General features: G+C 27.2%; 1 protein-coding gene across 5 annotated transcripts in view; it reads left to right on the forward strand.

Moving 5' to 3' along the window:
* The window catches only part of LOC147816217 (uncharacterized), a 27246-nt gene extending 9953 nt beyond the window's left edge, over positions 1-17293 (forward strand). For all 5 annotated transcript variants that reach the window (XM_087158388.1, XM_087158391.1, XM_087158390.1 and 2 more), the window contains exons 5-8: positions 1718-1856; positions 8589-8677; positions 11764-11862; positions 14014-17293. In XM_087158388.1, the coding sequence (XP_087014514.1) occupies positions 1718-1856; positions 8589-8677; positions 11764-11862; positions 14014-14196 (510 nt within the window). In that variant the 3' untranslated portion in view covers positions 14197-17293. The remainder of the gene's footprint in view (positions 1-1717; positions 1857-8588; positions 8678-11763; positions 11863-14013) is intronic.
* Positions 17294-18802: the final 1509 nt, after the last annotated feature.

Genomic DNA, 18802 nt, shown 5'->3' on the forward strand with positions numbered 1-18802 from the left:
TCTATTCCAGATATTATTTTTAATCTTATTCTGGTTATCTATTAACCAAAAATTTAATTGTTTCCTTAACAATTCTTTGAATATATTTTTATAAGTGGATACATGAGAGGTTGTATGAATGGATCCGCCTTATAAACAGGTGTGACGTATGGGTGTGGCAGAAGTCGAATTCTTGGCTGTAGATGGCCCACTGAAAAACAAGAACAATTACATCACCGAGTGCCTTAATGGCACACAACAACATGGGATTTTTAAAAAAAATTACAATGAGAACTAATAAGAAGTGAATAATTCATTTGTTTTACCAGCATTAAATTTTTTTAATGCATATATGAGCCTTTAATTGCTCAAACTGTCAGTATTGTATCATGAAAATGATTTGTCATCTCCCACTGTTACATCTGATTTCCAATTGGTGCTAGTGTTACCATTTTCCCACGTGATGTCATCTTTTATGTCATACAATGCATTTGTTATGTGAGATTTGCTTAAGACAATGTATTATAGTCTAATTGTAAGCTTTTTCCCACTTAACAAGTACCCATTCTGATTTTTTGACTCACAAATTTTTGTGCCTTCTGCTTAGAGTAGAATATATAGGTACTTAACTATAAAATCAACACTCAAAATGGTGACCTGTCCTGCTTGGTCTAAATGAAATTGCACTTCTGAACAAGAAGTTGCTGCATCATAAATATATAGAATTACAGCAAATATTTACTCATAAATGTAGAACTTATTTTGACAAAAATATTATTATTCTATCTACTGTATGCTAAATTTTTAATTTAACTTTTAAGCATATGTTATTATGCTGATTATAATATATTTCTGCTGCATAACGTATGTTCAGAAAGCTCTTAAGTCTGAGCAAAAATAAAGTCAAGAAGAATGCATGATTTATCTCCAAAATAAGTACAACACTTTTTAAAAAGATTAAGTACAATTTTTAAACAAGAAAAATATGATTCATGAAAGAAATGTACTAATGTTATTAATGTATCGCACGCTGAAGACTTCGCATAAGAATGCGTTACACATTTTTAATTCTTAATAATGAAGAGTAACTGATATTCCACCATCCTTTTTACCATAGATTACGTCTAGGTTAAGAAATGATGGTACTTTCATGTAGAATTCAAGATGCTCTATGTTCATTGAGCATTAACCTCAAAAGAATAGGTGGACTTCCATGAAACTTTTGCTATCCATTGAATTTTTGCCTGTGAAAAAATTTTTGTTTTGAAAAAGATCAAAAATACTTAACTCCTGTTTTTGATGTGATTTTCTTACATAAAATTAAACAAAAATTTCAAGATATATTGGAATGAGCAATTCAATATTTATCAAAAGTAAGGTTAACTTTCATATTGGAAATATTCCTAAATGTTGCATATATATGAAAACATCTAATATTTTTATTGTATTTGAAAATATTATTCTTACTACTACTGAGCGCTTTCATGTTTTCCTTATTTTTAAACCAAATGTTTGAAAGAGCGAAAAATTTTAACACCTGTATTTGATGTAATTTTCATATAAAAAATTAATCAAATATTATATTGGAATCAACAGTTCAATTCAGATTTTCTAACACACATTAAAGTAACATTGTGTCTATGAAATCGATGTATTGGTCGCACTAATGACTGTATTTAATAATTATTGCCTTAATTCAATTACTGGTGTTTTCTAATCTTGTGTTGTATTGTTTTAGGAGGTGTTTGATAAGACATCTATTTCTGCAGAATCTTTAATTTTTTTTGAAAGAGAATTTCTTCCCTTTATTGAAGCTAACTTTGAATGTGCACTTAGGTTAAGTGATGCTGATTACGTGAGTCCTCTATGGATTGTATGTATAACTTTCTTTTTTGAAACTGCTAATAATATAATTAAAAATTTTGAGAAATAGTGATCAAAGCTCTTTTTCTTATGTATCTTTCAGTTCAAAAATTTTTGAGAGAGGGAACAATAACCCCCAAAATAATTCTCTTCTTAAAGCCAAACACTCTGTTTTTGTTTTGCTAAAATTTCAATCGAGTGCCCATTGGATTTTCCAAACTTTATTCTACCAAATGTTACTCAATTAGAAAGTAATGCAAGAATTTCAATACCCAAAAGTTCTATGATCGAGGAGTTTTTTCAATGTTGTATTTTCATTAAAGAAACCATTTCACAGAAACTTTCTCGTCAAATTCTTGTTTCTTAATCAATTTGTTTCCTGTTAAAAAATTTTTGCGACTGAAAGTCATGTGACATTTAATTTATTTGCACTACTCCACTCCCTAATTTTTGAATCACTTGTTTCAGTTAAAAAAAATTTCTGTGCTATTTAATTTAGTTAAGGAAAATCTCTGAGCAGCATAATGAGTTTTTGAAGTCATGTATTCGTATATCTGAAGCTATGCATTACATTTTTCTTCCTTTTTGAAAAATTTCAAATTGGTCATTTAATTTAATTGTTATTGACAAAATGATTCAAAATGTTTTTGTATTTTTAACTTTATAGAATTCTCCAAAAATTTGTTGGTTATAACTTAATAATAATAGATTTTATATTGCACTCTTTTTCTAAAAGCTTTTGTACTCCCATTCAAAGAAATCTGTAAATTATTTTTTCTTAGCAAACAAACTAATCATAAATTTTTTTACAATTGCTAACAGCAATGTTTGTAAACCAATTGTTGCATTAATACTATTTTTCTCTTTTTTATTTTACCTTTTATAACATATTTTAAATTAGAAAAAAGTTTCTTTAATAAACTAACTATATATTAATTAATTTTACTGTTTTGTCGGTAAATATTTGATTTCTGATTCAAAATTCGAATTGTATAGTTATCACAATATCGGAAGTTTGTAAATGTTGCTTGCATTCCAGAGATGATATTTCCAAAACTATTCCTATTACCCTAAAAAGCAGACAAAGACTAAAGAATGTATAGGAAACATATTACATGATGTATAAACATAAAATATAAATTTCTTTTTATTCATACGTGTTTAGTAGGAAGAAGGAAAATGAAATCTGGTGTTTTAGTTTTGCACTGTATAAGAGTCTAGTTGTTAAAACAAAAACAATTAACCATGCTAACCTAAAAACCCATGTGTTTAGTTAAGAATTCTTTAAATATTTTAAATTCAAATAAGAAAAGAAAAACAAATAGGTATAAAATTTAAAGAATTTTATCTATTTTTTTTCTCTATAGAGTATACAACAAAAAATTATACAATTTTGCATTTGTGACATTTATTTTTGTAAACTGAATCTCCTAAAATAATAATGCTAATTCAAGACAACATTATTTAAAAATTTGACTTGAGATATTGGTTTAAAGAAAATATGATATTAATGAATATTTCAGAAAGGATATTTAATAATAAAAATATATTCAGATGGAATATGGATTATTTTAAAAACAAAGCAAAAGTTTATTTTAAGGAAATCAATCATCAAAAAGTAACAAAAACTTTATCCCGCAAAAGTCATTGTACACTTTCAAAAAAATCTCCGCTTATTAGAAAATATTCTCATTTTCGTTAAATTAACATTTAATTGAGTTTCCTTTCATAATACCTACATTTCCTACAATAGCTTTCATAAGTTTGTAAATAAATGTAACTAGTTTTTTTTTCCTTGGCGAAATTCAAGCAGAATATTTTTTATTAAATTTTACAGAAACTTTTACAACACTCAATTGTGAATTTATGAATTTTTCCACAAATTTTGTAATTTTAATCTTTGATACGAAGTCCTTTTAAGCATTTTATCATATATTACAGTGCAATAGCACACAATAAACTAATTTAACAATATTCATTACTGATTCATTATGATGGCAAATAATCAACTTTCAAATTTGGTTTATTGTTTTACTACGGCCACGAGCCGTTTTTAAATGATAAAATAAAATGTTATGGAATTAGCAAGCAAGAGTTAAAATATAATTTTGCTATCATAAGTTTGGGAGAAAATTACAATTAAATAAGTGATAAATAATTAAGTAAGAAAATTAAAGCAATTGACGATAATTTGAATTCTAAAATCCGAAAACATTTAAGTGTACGATGACTTTCGTGGGGTAAAATTTTTGTTACAATTTGATTATTGATATCTTAACAATGAACTTTTGCTTTGATTTACTAAGTATTGAACTAATATATTACATACAGTTTTGCTAAGAATAGATTATACATCTTATTATCATGTACCCATTTTGAAATATTCATTTTAATTAATGAATTTTTATTTCCTATTTCAATAAAAGTTATAAAAAGTGAATGAACACTTTTGGGAGCCACTGTAACTATAAAAACTTATTGATATATAATCACCTGGAACGTTTTTCCTTTGCTTAATGAAAATATATTAAACAATACTTATCCAAGGTTTTATTGGTTATTCTGTTTTTGCCCTTTAATAGATACACTTTGAGCAAAAACTACTTAAAATAGCACATTAAAAACATTTTTATTCATTGAAAGCAATATAATCTACAAGCTAAACCTATTATTTTCTCCACATGTCATCATTTTTTAAGAATTAATGTTGTACCAAAACATTAAAAAATAAAATAAAAAAACAAAATCTTGCCAAATTGTTAAAATGAATTATATTTACAAGATAATATGTTAAAAAAGTAACATTTTGAGTAAAATATTTTATAATATCAATACTTTTCTAGTACACATCCTACACTTTATAAGAAGGAAAGAAAAATACAGACCTGGAAATATTAAGATTTTTACCTAGAATAATCAGGGAAATTCGAAATCTGATTAGAGTGGCCACCATGATATATATATATATATATAGATGGAATAAAGAATAATAGGAATAACTCAATTTAAATTATTATTTTTTATTTAATATTATTATATTCTTACTTTTATTTGTTAATTTTTGGCTTTTTTTTAAAAATTAATTTATAATTTTTTTGTTACCTCCTGACTAACCTTAAATAGCTTTTTGTTCAATAATCTGATTTCTCTGATCTAGGTGCTAATCTTAAAGATTCAAAAATTATGATTTCAAAAATGTTGATTAAGTAGCACTAACTATTGGTCAAGTTACTAAAAAAGTATTTTCTCTTAACTAGCAGACCTTACTTTTAATGATTTAGAGTTCTTGACCATCAAAATATGAACAAAAATTATAGAATTTGTTTCTTTAAATAAAAATTTAATGTATACAATTAATGTTCCTTATTCAATTTTAATAAGGTTTGAAAAAAAATAAAATTGTATGCTATACAAATTTTCACAGCATTTTATAAACTATGTATTTAAACTGTTCAAAATTTGAGCGAAAATGGTTGATTAATTTGAGTTATGACACATGAGAAAAAACCATATTTTTAGAAATCTATTATTTAAAAACTATTTGATCAATTTCGTTCAAATTTCGTATTGTGTCATTTAAAATTTGATAGTTTAAAATAATGCATTTTTTTGCCATAAAATTTTGAAAAAATTGACACGCAATTAATAAAATAACAAAAGGTTATTAAAAATTATTTTTTTACATAGAATTTGTTGAATAAAATAAATTTTAATTTATGTTCAGAAAGTTTTATATTTTTTTCTTTAAAGAATTCTGCTCACCTGGCTGAACTGTCAGGACCATAATTTCTGAATTGTGGCTACTCCAATGTTTTGATATACAAAATCCTAAATTTAAAAAAAAAAGAAAAAACAGAATACTTTATATAGAACAGAGTTTTATTTTTTTTTCTTCCTATTTCGGAATGAATTATGTTTATTGTGTTTGTTAGAAACTCTAATAAGAAATAAATCTTTTTACAAGGCCTAGGAGCCCACAATTAGCCATGCTAGTAGATTTCTCCTTCTCAGCTCGACTGTCTCCTGGTCAAAAGGACGATGCACGTCCAGTGTCTTCGAGACTGCGAGCTCGCAATCCCTCTGTGTCTTATCAATACCGAGCACAGGGATTTGTTTTGATTAGAAATGAATAAAATAGTCCTTAAGACTCCAAAAATTAGTAGTAGAAACTCTCATAAGATGCATCTATTTAAAGCACCCAAAATAATGAAATTCCAAAATATCAGAAATGTGTTTTAAATTGCTACAAAATAAACATTTCTTAATAATTGTGGTAAATCCTTTTTTAGCTGATATTTTTTATAAATTTGTGAAATTTTTTCCAAATCATATTAAAAGAGAAATTGGTTGTAAAAGTTTAAAATAAAAAAACACAAAAGATCGGATATTGATTATTCTAAGTAGTTTAAAGTTATTGTTCTTCATACTTCTAAAGTTTAAAGCTGTTTCTTCAAACAAACTTCAAAAGTGCAAAACTGTGCTGTTCTATATTGTTCCTAACATTCAATCATACACTGTAATTAATTAACAACATTATGGTTCTTTTATATTATTTCAAGTTTTGAAAAATTATTTTATTTTAACTGGTCTTTTTTAGTGGCATAAAAACTCTGATTACATTAAAAATAGTCTCACCAAAATGCATCTTCATTTGAATCACTTTTTTGTATAATTGTAGTAAAAAAATAACGGATATAATCTCCTCTGACCAAGAACATATTAATGCATGACAGGGTTTGCCAAGAAGGCCCACTTTGAAAAAACCCGCCCAGGTTTTATTGGGTGGGTCCACCTTGAAAAAACCCACTTGGAACGATAAGTGGGTTTTTTCAACAAAAAAAAATTTTTTTTTTTTATTAAAACTTAATGATGCACATTTAATCCTATATAATTTATTGTGCAGAATTAATTTGTCAAATAGAGTTGCATGTTTTATATGATTAAGTTATTAATATTTGTAAAGTAAAGGAAACACTTGAATCTATAATTTTATAGTACTATTGAAAACTTTAAGTGGGTTTTTTCAAAGAAATATTTTAATGAAATTAAATCAAATAGAAATTTAAATAATATAGTCTGAAAAGATCAATTTTTCAAATTTAGTTGAATTCTTTATATATTAATAAATAGGTTATTATTATTAATTCCTATGTTTAAAAAATTGGAGGAAAATTTTTTATTTTTTTGAGTAAGTGATACATTAACAAATTTAAACAGTTTTATTTTTCTGGCTTCAAAAAATAAGCTAAAACTTTTTATAAGAGAACTTTTTAAAATTATTTATCTAAAAATGAAATCATTTTCCTAGGATTAATTATTTGAAAAAAATGGGACAAGTAACTGATAATTATACATAATTTTAATTTCACTTTCTATTAATCTTATTATAAAAACATGGAAGTCTGTTAAATATTTATTTCAGTTTTTTATTAAAGTCAGATGAAACTTTAGTTTTTACTGATTATAAATATTTACTGATTATAATTTTATAATAGGTAATATGTATATATATGTGTTTAATAAATATAGTAAATAAATGTGTGTGAAATAAAAAAGGATAATAAACTTGTTCCTTTTTTATTTCTGCATTTATCTTTTATAAAGTTGAGTTAAAAATTGTGAAACTTTATGTACTTAACAATAAAGAAGATTCAAATATGTATTAGTGATAATGCATTATTTAAGCATAATATAAAATACATATGACAAAATTAAAATAATTTTTTGGATTTATTTCTATTTTTAAGCTTATACTACACTTTTTAATAAAAATATTTACGCAGTAAGACTTAAAGCTTATGAGCACTAAATGAAAGAACCCAATTTGGGTTTTTCAAATAAAACCCAATTCCCCCCCGAGTTTTTTCAATAAAACCCAGGCGATTTGAGTTTTTTCTAATATACCCGGTTTTTTTCAAACCCTGCATGATCTTTCACAACAACTTTTTTGCCCCCCTTATTTTAAGAAAAAATATTTAACCATTAAAAGCTTTCAACTTATCTTGCTGGTTGGTAATTAATGTATTCATAAGAATGTATCAAATCTGAAGTTAATAGAAAGAGTGGCGAAACATGCCTGTGTGAATTCTTGACCAAGTATTACATAATGATCTCATTGCATTTTATAGTATTTTCTGACATTAATGTTTCTTTAAAGTTATCCTGGTCTTCTAATTTCCTATCTATATGCAGTAAACAGAATATAATAATTTCTGATTTGTCTGGTAGATTCTTTATCATAAATTTCTGTCAGTCAACAGTCTATTTGAGCGGGACTTTTTTTTTCAAGAACCTCAAGCATTATTGAAAATTACTTAGTTGAAAATAGATTTTAAGAAAAAGAAATTCTACTGTTTACACCTTATGATCACAGTTAATAGAGCCACTTTTCATATACAGTCCTTAAAATTTAATTTATACTTTCAATAATTCCTAGTTTAGAATCTTTTATTCAACATTCTGGCTTGTTTTATGCCACATTCCTTAAAATGGCTGATTATCTTGTGATAGGCCAGACAATTGATTATTACTAAGTTAGATTTGGTCTGTAGAAAATTTGAGAAAAAAATAAAGTAAAAAATACACTTACATATATTTTTCTTGGAATTTTTTTTCTAGCGGAATTAATAAAAAAAATTTAAGTTTTTTTTTCTGTTGTCATAATTTAAATATAATAATAACAATGCAAGTTTATATATAACAATAATAAGTATTTTCTTTAATGTATGTTTTTATCCTCCTATTAGGTCATACCGATATGAATTCCCACTCTTGTATATCTGGTAAACTAATTAACCAAGGCGGTATACATGGAAGAATTTCAGCAACTGGAAGAGTAAGATTCTTAAAATGACCCTTTTTTTATAAATGTTTTTTATCAATCTGATACTATGTCAGTGTGCTATGTCTAACAGATCGCACATATTGTGGTAAGCATGATTCAGAAATAATACAGTAAAACCTCGCTACAACAATATTTTGGGAAACGAATAAATATATTGTTGTAGAGGGATGTTATATCGAGGGCCTTCATACTTTAGGGACACAATTAGATTTTTTTTTAGTTAAATGTTATGTATGTATTAACTGTAAATACGCTTATATATTATGTTAAAAAAAATTTGAAGATTGTTAATTATGGATAAAAATATTAAAAACAATTGAAATAAATCCAGAAAATAGGATCATAAGCATACCTGAAAGCCGTTTTCATTGAAAATCATCTGATATTTTTGTTTGTATATTAATTTTTTTGACTGTTAAGTCAACCAACAAAGTATGCATTCGTTCCAAAGCATGAAAAGGATTTTCGTTTGTGAATCGTGATCCACCCACCTTCTACAGAAAAAAAATTCTCTTTCAGGTGTTAATGTGATGCTTGCTGTCATTTGTGATTCATGATCAGCTTTTAACATAAAGGAAATTAAATCAGATCATCTGTGACTCCTTAAGGAGATGAGGGAGCCAATTCTAAGAATGGAACTTCTTGGGGTGGTCAGCAGTGAGTCTTCGTTTGTCAGAAAAGGTGGAAAAAATGGCAAAAGATGATGAAATGAGATTCTTTTACATTATTTGAAAACCAATAATAAATGGAGAAATATGGTTGAAATTTAGAAAAAAAATTTTTTTGCAGCAGTCTATTGCTTCAGAGAATATCGTAATATAGAGAGGAACATAACATTAATTCATATGCAAGTTTGTCGGGATCACGAAATATCAACGTAATAAATGGAGTTATTGTTCTATTGTCTATGTTCTATTATTAGGGAGCTATTGTTGGATATTGCAGTAGCGAGAGTTCATTGTATTAAAAAAAAACCTGGTCAATGAAAGAAAATTATATTTCTGAAAAAATGTTCATAGTGAAATTTAAAACTTTTATTAAAATGAAATGTCGAAAGCAATTTTTCCGAACAGAATCAAACCATTGCAAAGAAAATGAAACACACAAAAATAAATTTAAGCTAATAAGCTTAAGAATAAATATAATTATTAGGGCTGTGAATAAGTAACATTTGGCTACATCTTTACTCGAATTTCTCGTGTGTATCTTCTGACTTATTTTAGAGAAACATAATGAGAAATTTCTGAAAAAGACATGTTACTTTCTAAGCAAGAAGCTTATAGATCCCCTATAAGCTGCCGTAGATTTGATGTCACATTTCCAAATGTTATCATGAACGAGGATAAATTTAAAATTATCTTTACTTTTATGTTATATTAAATTTGGTGTATATGTGTTTGCTTTTAATCATTTTTTAACTTTGTTTTTGGTAAGTGTATTAGAAATTTTAAAAGTTATTCAGAATTACAATTTTTTCTAAATTTTCAAGCAAATAAAATTGGTAACTATTTTATAAAATGTAGCAAATAGTAATTTATTTTCAATTTCTGAAATTGTTTCCAAGCTTTTTTTTTTATCTAACTGTTTAAGTTAACAGCTGCTTAGTTAACAAATGGTTACAATTTATCTAAACATTATGTAGCTGAAAATTTTACCATTAAATTTTTATATTTTTTTAGTATAGTATCATTATTTTTAGTTTACAATTTAACTTTTTTCTTTTTAAAATTTTAGCATTTTGCTTTTTCACACAGAAAACTGATTATTACTACTTTATCGAATAAACAATAGCCGTATTTTTATCGTTTTTGTATTCTTATTAATATTTTGTATTTCGATTTCACTTTTTTTAGTAAAGTATAGGGATGTATTTTTCTTTTTTATTTCTTTTTCACCTTCTATTTGTTCATTGATATGCGAATACTATGCATTTCCCACTCAAAACTCAAAGAGAAAACAAATTCAGCAAGCCCTTTCTTTATGTTTGCTTGACAGCAGCTTATTGTCAGAAAACAGATTCTTTCCGACACATAGTAGGAAATAAAAACATTTGTCCCTTCCCTGCACCCTCTCGACCTAAAGATTTACTCAAAGTGACGAACCTCTTATTCAACTTCAAAAATTTACATTCCGTCAATCGTTCTAGTTCTAAATGATAAGAAAACTGATCAAAATTTTTATAACTGATTAATTATAAAGCTAAAAGGTTTTGTTTGCAAGTGCAATATTTGTGTATAGAGATTTTAATTCATCATGTTATTGTGTGAAGGATGATGCAAAAATGTGATTCTCAACCTTTTATTTTTATTTGAAAATGAACAATATAAAAGTTACGTGGATAAAATATTTATATCTATAATTATCTAGGGTAACTTGAACAGGGTTGCCACTCTACAGGGAGAACAGGGGAAAACTTGAAAATGCAGGGAATTTCGTTTCTTATTTTCTTTTTAAAAAATAGTGACCTCTCAATGCATAATCTATGGTATATTTAAGGATGATGTTTCAGCTACATTAAACTATTTATTTACTATAGCATTAAGTGTATTCAGCTGTTCCAGCAATTTAAATTAATATAGTTAGCTCACACAGGAACACAGAAATTGTTGTGTTTCTTCTTAATATATTGTGTATAATATGTACAGGGAATTTTTTTTTCTCCAGATTTGAGTGGCAACCCTGTTAAAATGATATTATGAAAGGACAGTCTAATGTAGTGATTTGAAAAAGGATTTTGGCACCTTCAATACCTCTTCAACTAAACGCTTTGAAAGTGGTCCCTAAATTTCAAATATGATATCATTATTTAAGTTTTTAATCTGTGCTGTTATAATTTTTTTTAATGCATTGATAGAAAGAATCATTATCAAATTAAGAATAGGATGTCATATAGAAACTATACATTTTATTGTTCAAAGAATATTTATGGCTTATAAGTTGAAAAGGCTTGGAGCCATGCTCTTTAGGCTTTGGTTTACTAGAATTAAATGTGTTTTTTTTGTTTGTTTTTATTTTTACAAATAATTTGAAAGTAATAATAAAAAAGTGTACTCAATTATGATTGTTTGCATTTTCAGGGTGCGTATCACAGACTGAACAATTTTGTGAATGAGGCAAGTTCTATGAGTATGATTGGAACATCACCTGGATGGGGTGGAAAAACATTCATCGTTCAAGTTTGTTTCATTTTTTTAATCAATATTTTCTTCTTACTGAATATATATATAGTAAATACATTGCTCTAGTTAAAATTTATACACAATTCAGTATGTTTTTTAAGCAACTCATTCATATCACTACTTTTGATTCTTATTAATATTATACAGAATTGTTCACTAAATTAACCAGGCAAGGTACTTTATTGTGAATGGCCAATAAGTTTTAGCTGCTTTGTAAAAGGACAGCAGCTTTGTAAATCTTTTTGTATTTTAAAATAATTTTTATGCTGTCATCAAATATATCACTCTGTGCAAAATTTCAAATAAGTTGTTAAAGTAATCATATAGTTGGAATGGTGAATTGGCAAATTGGAGTTTAGTTTGATGCTCATAATGTTCACTGCTAGTTGTTATGTCATTTTATTACATAATAATTGTTATGTCAATATACTTATTCTTTGATTTAAAAAGAGAAAAAAAATAGTTTTATACTTCATCACCTTGTACTGCACTCTTTCCTAATTCATAATGTAAAATCAAAGTTCAAGCTTATATTATCTTTCTAGAGGAGTAACATACCTTTTGTATAACTCATTAAGTGTTAATTAAGGAGAAAGATAGGGGAGAGTGGCTCACATTGGGACACTTTTTTATTTTATTTTAATTAATTATTGTCAAAATTTTACCAGGTATTCGTGAAACATTTGAAATCATTTTTAACTAGGTTTTGATTTTGTATCTGTCATAGAAAAAATTTTAAAAATGTTTAGTTACCTTGTTATTTGTCCCAAGGTGTACCTCCTAGTAGGGTACCTTAGGACAGTTAAAAAGATGCGAAAAATTAAGTAGAAATTTTCTAAAAATGGTATAACTAAATAAATTTAAATTTTTTAATTTTGTTAATAAAGTTTTATTTTGTTAGTTTCGACTTCTTTTATGCAAATCCAGTTGTTCAGAATCAAATAGCAAACCTGAAGAATGTTCAAAGCTTTGCTCTGCTTAAATTTTAACAAAATGTCATTTAAATCTACTTTTAGCTGCCCTTAAAGCTGCTTTTTTTATTGGGTGTTTGTAAAAAGTGCTTAATTTTCCCTTTTGAAAAAGAAATTTTTTTCTTTACTATGCTGATTTTCGCCATGTATTATGCGAAAGCGTGATTTTCTCATTGTTTTATTCAAAGTTTTCCCAAATCATTGAACCACAATCTATTTCGGTGTGCTCGAAAGCACCAATCATTTTACATATTTGATTAAATACTTGCGAGTGCTCTTGTACGTCTACTCAGCTGAGTTTCAATGAGATTATTGCACTCTTATGTGCAACTCTGCTGCATTTTGCAAATTATTCTCAGCTTCAGTCCTCATTTCCACCCTCTGATATCGAATCAAAAAATCTCTTGATCATTTTATAATGTCTAATGTAATCAAGAAAAGAGTTCATTGTCAGAGGCTAGTTATTTTATCGCGATCATTTAAAGTCTTTGAAAATTATTTTGCATTTTGTTAATGTATATATTGCTTAAAAATATTTTTAAACGCTTAAAAGGTGCTTATTTTTTGTTAAAAGATTTGGCTACGTACCCTGTGTGAAAAGTTTCATATTCAGGGGTGGTTGTGTTCCTGAAAAAATCCTGATATCCGGATCTTTCAAAGTTTCCGGAAATCTGAAGTCCAGATGTTTCAAGAAATCATCGATCACATATATTTGTAAAAATTCTTGTATATTTTACTTAAAAATATTAGAACTAGAATTTATACTTGGCATGTCTTTCATTTGTAAATATTTTTTCTGGTAGATTGATAAATGTGATTAGAGATAAAAGTAAATTTGCACATAATTATTCATTTAAATTATGCTGCATTTAGAATGTCATGTTTTGAAAATTTTAATTCTTTAAATTTATAAAGATCTTAATTTTTTGAATGATTTTACTCAGTGGCCCCCAATCACCCCTGTATATTATATCTTGTCCAGGTTTCCTCATTTTTCTTGCACATGATACTTGCATATTAAATGGTGTTTTGGTAAAAATTAAAAAGACAACACCAATTTTAAATAGGTATTGGTGCCTGAAATATCTTTGTACTGAATTGAGTAGATATAAATAATAAATTTAGTAGATATAAATCATATGAATAGATATATATAATACATTTATTATTTTTTTAGGTGTCTTGGATTAGGTTGAAAGATTTTCATCTGTTGACTGTTGGAGAGTATACTTACGAAAGTGACACTCGATACCAAAGTGTCTACCTGCAAATAAGTTATAATTGGGCACTCCAAATTAAATATCCACAAGTGTCAGGTCAGCTCCTTCCCACCCAAGAGTATTGTACATGGCTACCATAAACATGCTACCATGTTTATTTGACATAGATTTCATGTTTGTAATGTTTTTAACCAGTTATTCAAGAAGAATGAAGTTTTATCATCTTTGTTAATATGAAGCTGTAATGTTGTTGTAGCAATACTTCACAAATAAGGATAAATCATAATTGGTTGTTGTAAATTGTTTCTATAGATAAGGGTGCAGATGACTTACTTGACACAACAGAATTTAAGGAAAATTGAAATATTTTTTAAATAATCCATTTTATGTATGAATAAACCTCGTGATCTTGTATTTTGCGTGACTCGTAAAAAAAAGTCTACTTTCGTTATTAATTTTGAGTTTTATAAAAATTTCAAAAAATTTCTTTATTTCATTTGATTCCAAAAGAACTTAAAATACAAGCCTGTTAAAAGTAACCATTTAATATTATAGTAATCATTTATATTGTATAAAAGTTATCATTTATATAAAAATGATCACTTATAAAATAATGATTATTAATCATATTATTATTATTATAATCACATTATATTATACATTATTATTACGAAAGTAATCATGTATTTGTCATCGTATTTTTCAGTTTGCTTTAGTTCAACTTTCTTTACTTTTCTGATTATTTTTTCCCTTTCTATTCTTTAATTAAATTACTTATTAAAGTTTTGAATTTCTGAATGTTTAAAGACACTGAAGCATATCACAAAGAATTTAATTTTACATGCCTGATTTTTGCAATGTACTGCCCTTTATGAATCTGCACATTTTCGAGGAGTATGTTTAAATTAAATCGTTGACTTACTTGCAATTTCAGTCTTGTATACTTTTGTTGATTTGTTTTGTCATAAATTTGGTATATTGAGTAAGAAACTAAACTTATTATGGAATTATTATAGCTTTTGAAATTTTATTCTCCTGTGTTTTGTGTTTAAATATTTTTTTTTCTTTTCTTTCTTTTCTTTTTTTTTTTACAAATTTATTTTAACTCATGCAAATAAGGGAAAAAATTGAAATGTTGCTGTTTGATTGAAATATATTTTTAACCTATATAAAATATTTATTAAAGAATTGTATCCAGAAACAATAATCTGGTCTCGTAACCAATTTGCTCAGTTGTATTAATTTAAATTAATGCTTTTTTCTTTCATTTAAAAAAAAAATAAAGTATGGTTTTGCTTTATTTTATAAAGATGAGGTCTTTTATTGATCTCTTTTTTTTTATTGAAAGGGTTTTTTAATATATTGCAGGATTCATGAAGTCTTATTTCTAGAGACCTTTTTATTATGAAGTCTTTTTATGAAAATAATTTTTTGCAAATTGCAGTTAAACATGTCATTGATAAAAATGATCTATCTAAAGTCAATGTTTAATAACTCAAGTCTAAAATGACCAATAAAAACAAATTGGTCTTTCAGAAGGTTTGGGCTTTCAAGCATTAATTTTTCATTTTTATTTATTTTTCTTCACAGGGAATTGATTCTTCAGAGATGCAAAAAAATTCTCAAAACAAAAATATTTTTTTTTGTTTAAAATTGCCCTTAATATTATCCTTTTTTTTAAAGTTACTATGGCTTTTTCAAAATATTTTTAGAAAGTAAAGTTAATATATCGTTAAAAGTCTTTTGCTAATAATTTGAATTTATACAATTCATGAATAAACTATCGTATGTGCTAAAAAATAATCAAAATTTATTGAAATAGTAATAATTTATGAAACTAAATTTAAGTTGCATTTCATAAACTTAGGAAATCCTAAGAAATTATCAAATTGACTTGTAAAGTTATTTGTTATGTTGAACATAACAGAAAATGTTCTATTGACAATGTTACTATTGATTTTTTTTTCTTTGCAGGGAACTAAATATTGAATTGCGAATAAAAACAAATTTGTAATAAGACAAGAGATATTGCTTAACGATATTGCTAATACTTTTCAAAAGATGATCATTTAAGTTTTCTAATCAATCATCAAAGTTAAGTAGGTGTTTTAAATTCAAATGATACAGCAAAATTGTTCCAATAAATATTTATTGGCAGAATGTGGACGAAACATGTGATTTAATTGTCTGATGCGTTTACAGTCTTTGGATATTAAATTAAATGTGTGTTGCACAGTACACAGAGAAATCTAAATTTTTTTCTGCTAAATTATTTTCAATTTTTTCTCATATTGTGTAAATGTTTTATTTTTATAATGCTTTTGGCTTAAATTTAAATGAGGTAAAATAAACACCCTATTGTAATAACTTATAGGATTAGCACTGTATTTGATTATGGCACTTATGTTCAGGGGACTGTTATTTTTTTCCCCTACAAAAACAAAACTCCAAAGGCATGCCAAAAGAATGACCTATTTTAGAATTGTCAGTAACAGTAAATAATTCTAACATGTATTAAATGGAGTCCTTTTAACGATGTCGCAATTCAATAGTTTTACGCAATGTCTTTATTTAGTTGTGTTTTTTTTCCACTCTCAAAATTTGTTGAAACATCAAATAAAAAAAGTCATTTTTTTCTGACAAAATATTGCAATATATAGATAAAATATAGTTTAGAATTGTTGAAAAGTCGGAGAATTTTATTTTTGAAATGTCATGAACTCTATGATAAAACAAGTTTGAAAAAAACAAAGGTTTAAAAAAGCATTTGCTCTAAAGTTAACGCCTTTACTCACCTCTGAAAAAAAAAATTTAAAATAAGTTTTGCATGTTGGTTTATAAATTATTTTGCACTAACAGTTTACTAACAATGTAAAATATAAAAGCTGAATTAATCATATTTTTCATTGAAAAGGCATATTAACAAAATCCACAAAGGATTTATGCATTATCAAGGCTTCATGCATCTGACATAGCAATCAGATTGTTAAATGAAATAATTGATATGAACAAAAGGTTCAATTTTAGTACAAGTTTTTTCCCCCCATCATTTCTATAGTGTTTCTAGTTTAAAGAAGATATAATATTTATGAAAAGTTCCATTTATCTCTGTTGATGTTGTGTCGTAATATTATGTACCGTAGTTGATAATAAATTCTATTTCCCTTTAATGTAATAAAGTACGATTTCAGTTCATTGTTCTTATACAGAAAGGTGCAATAAAAGTTGTTATTGTAAGTACTTGCCTCATTATTTTTCTTTACTAGTTGCGCTCACTCTGCTCAGCTACTTACACAGCAATGTTCAATCTGTTGTGTGTTAAATCCTCTTGGTGATTGTGGGGGATCATGCCTGTCCTCTCATCCAGCAGGTGATGTCATAACAATAGATGTGTCAAAGGGGGAATGAAGTGCAGACTATTGAATTTGAAGTAATGTCCCTCACCAAACATGTGGGGACTGAAACAGTTATGAGGAGCAGTGTTGCCAGAACTTAAGATTAAGAACTAGCGAATGGGAGTTCCAAAAGTAACGGATTCGAACATTTTGTGGCCCAAAAAAATAAGTTGTGTATTTATATATATACTAAAAAACTAAACTCAGCTCGACAGCCCATAGAGGGTCAAGGCCTACTATGCCCATCTCAGTTTTCTTGACCTTGGGCTCTGGAGTACAAGAGCAGATTTTCTGGTCAGGTGGTCAGCTGAACACGGAAACCCCAGTGTTTAGTTCCCAAGCATGCTTGGTACTCATTTATCGAACCACTGAAGGGATGAAAGGCTGAGTGAAACTTTCACGGCCCGAGGGTCGAACCCTGAACCTGACAGGAGCGCGAAGCGCTACCACACAGCTACCAAGCGTCATATATATATACTAAATTATTAAAAAAAAAAAAAATTCAATTCATTGCGTTATAAAGTTCGTCAAATTCAATCTTTCGTTTTAACTCAGATTAAAGGTCACGCGATTTATTTTTCCAGAATATAAACGGTTACAAATAATTAGAGTTAGACATTTTTTTACTCGCCGCTCATTTTCCTATATATATCTTCACGAGTTTACGAATTGAAATTTGATAATTTTAACGCAATTCAGCATACTATATATATACATACATAGTAACTTATAGGGCCACATTGTGGGCCCCTATTAAGCATATAATTATTTCCCGATGTAGGGTACACTAGTACCCGGTAATATAATACGTGGTCCAATTTCAATTCAATTTTGTATCTCCTCTTAATTCCAAATTCAAAAGGGGAGATACAGTGCCATGTTATAATACAAAATATTGGTTTCAAATTTCCTCATTTTAACGCTGTTTAACACACTCATATATATATACATACATAGCAACCTATAGGGCAACATTGTGTACCCCTAACAAGCTTATAATTATTTCCTCTGGTAGGGTACACTATTACCAGTAATTTTGATCCCAATCCACAACCCAAGGGAACTCCTGTATCACGTATTTGGAGAAATTTACCTTTTTGATGCAACTAACCCTCATTGGCGTAACATGGAGAAGAAAGGTTCCCACTGTTAGCCTGACAAGGGGGCAAATGATCCGTCTACCAATGAGGGCATTTTACGTCGGTGCGGAGTTTGTATCGACTTGTCACAATTGGAATTCGAACCAGGTTCACCTCATTAAAAGGCGGACTCTTTATCCCCTGAGCCACCATGGCTCATCTACTTTATAGTACGTTAATCAAAAATTGCGTTTATGTTTTGGAGATTTCAC

This window comes from Parasteatoda tepidariorum, chromosome 2 (assembly GCF_982258835.1).
Source record: "Parasteatoda tepidariorum strain Cologne lab strain chromosome 2, Ptep-v5.0, whole genome shotgun sequence".
Lineage (NCBI taxonomy): Eukaryota > Metazoa > Arthropoda > Arachnida > Araneae > Theridiidae > Parasteatoda > Parasteatoda tepidariorum.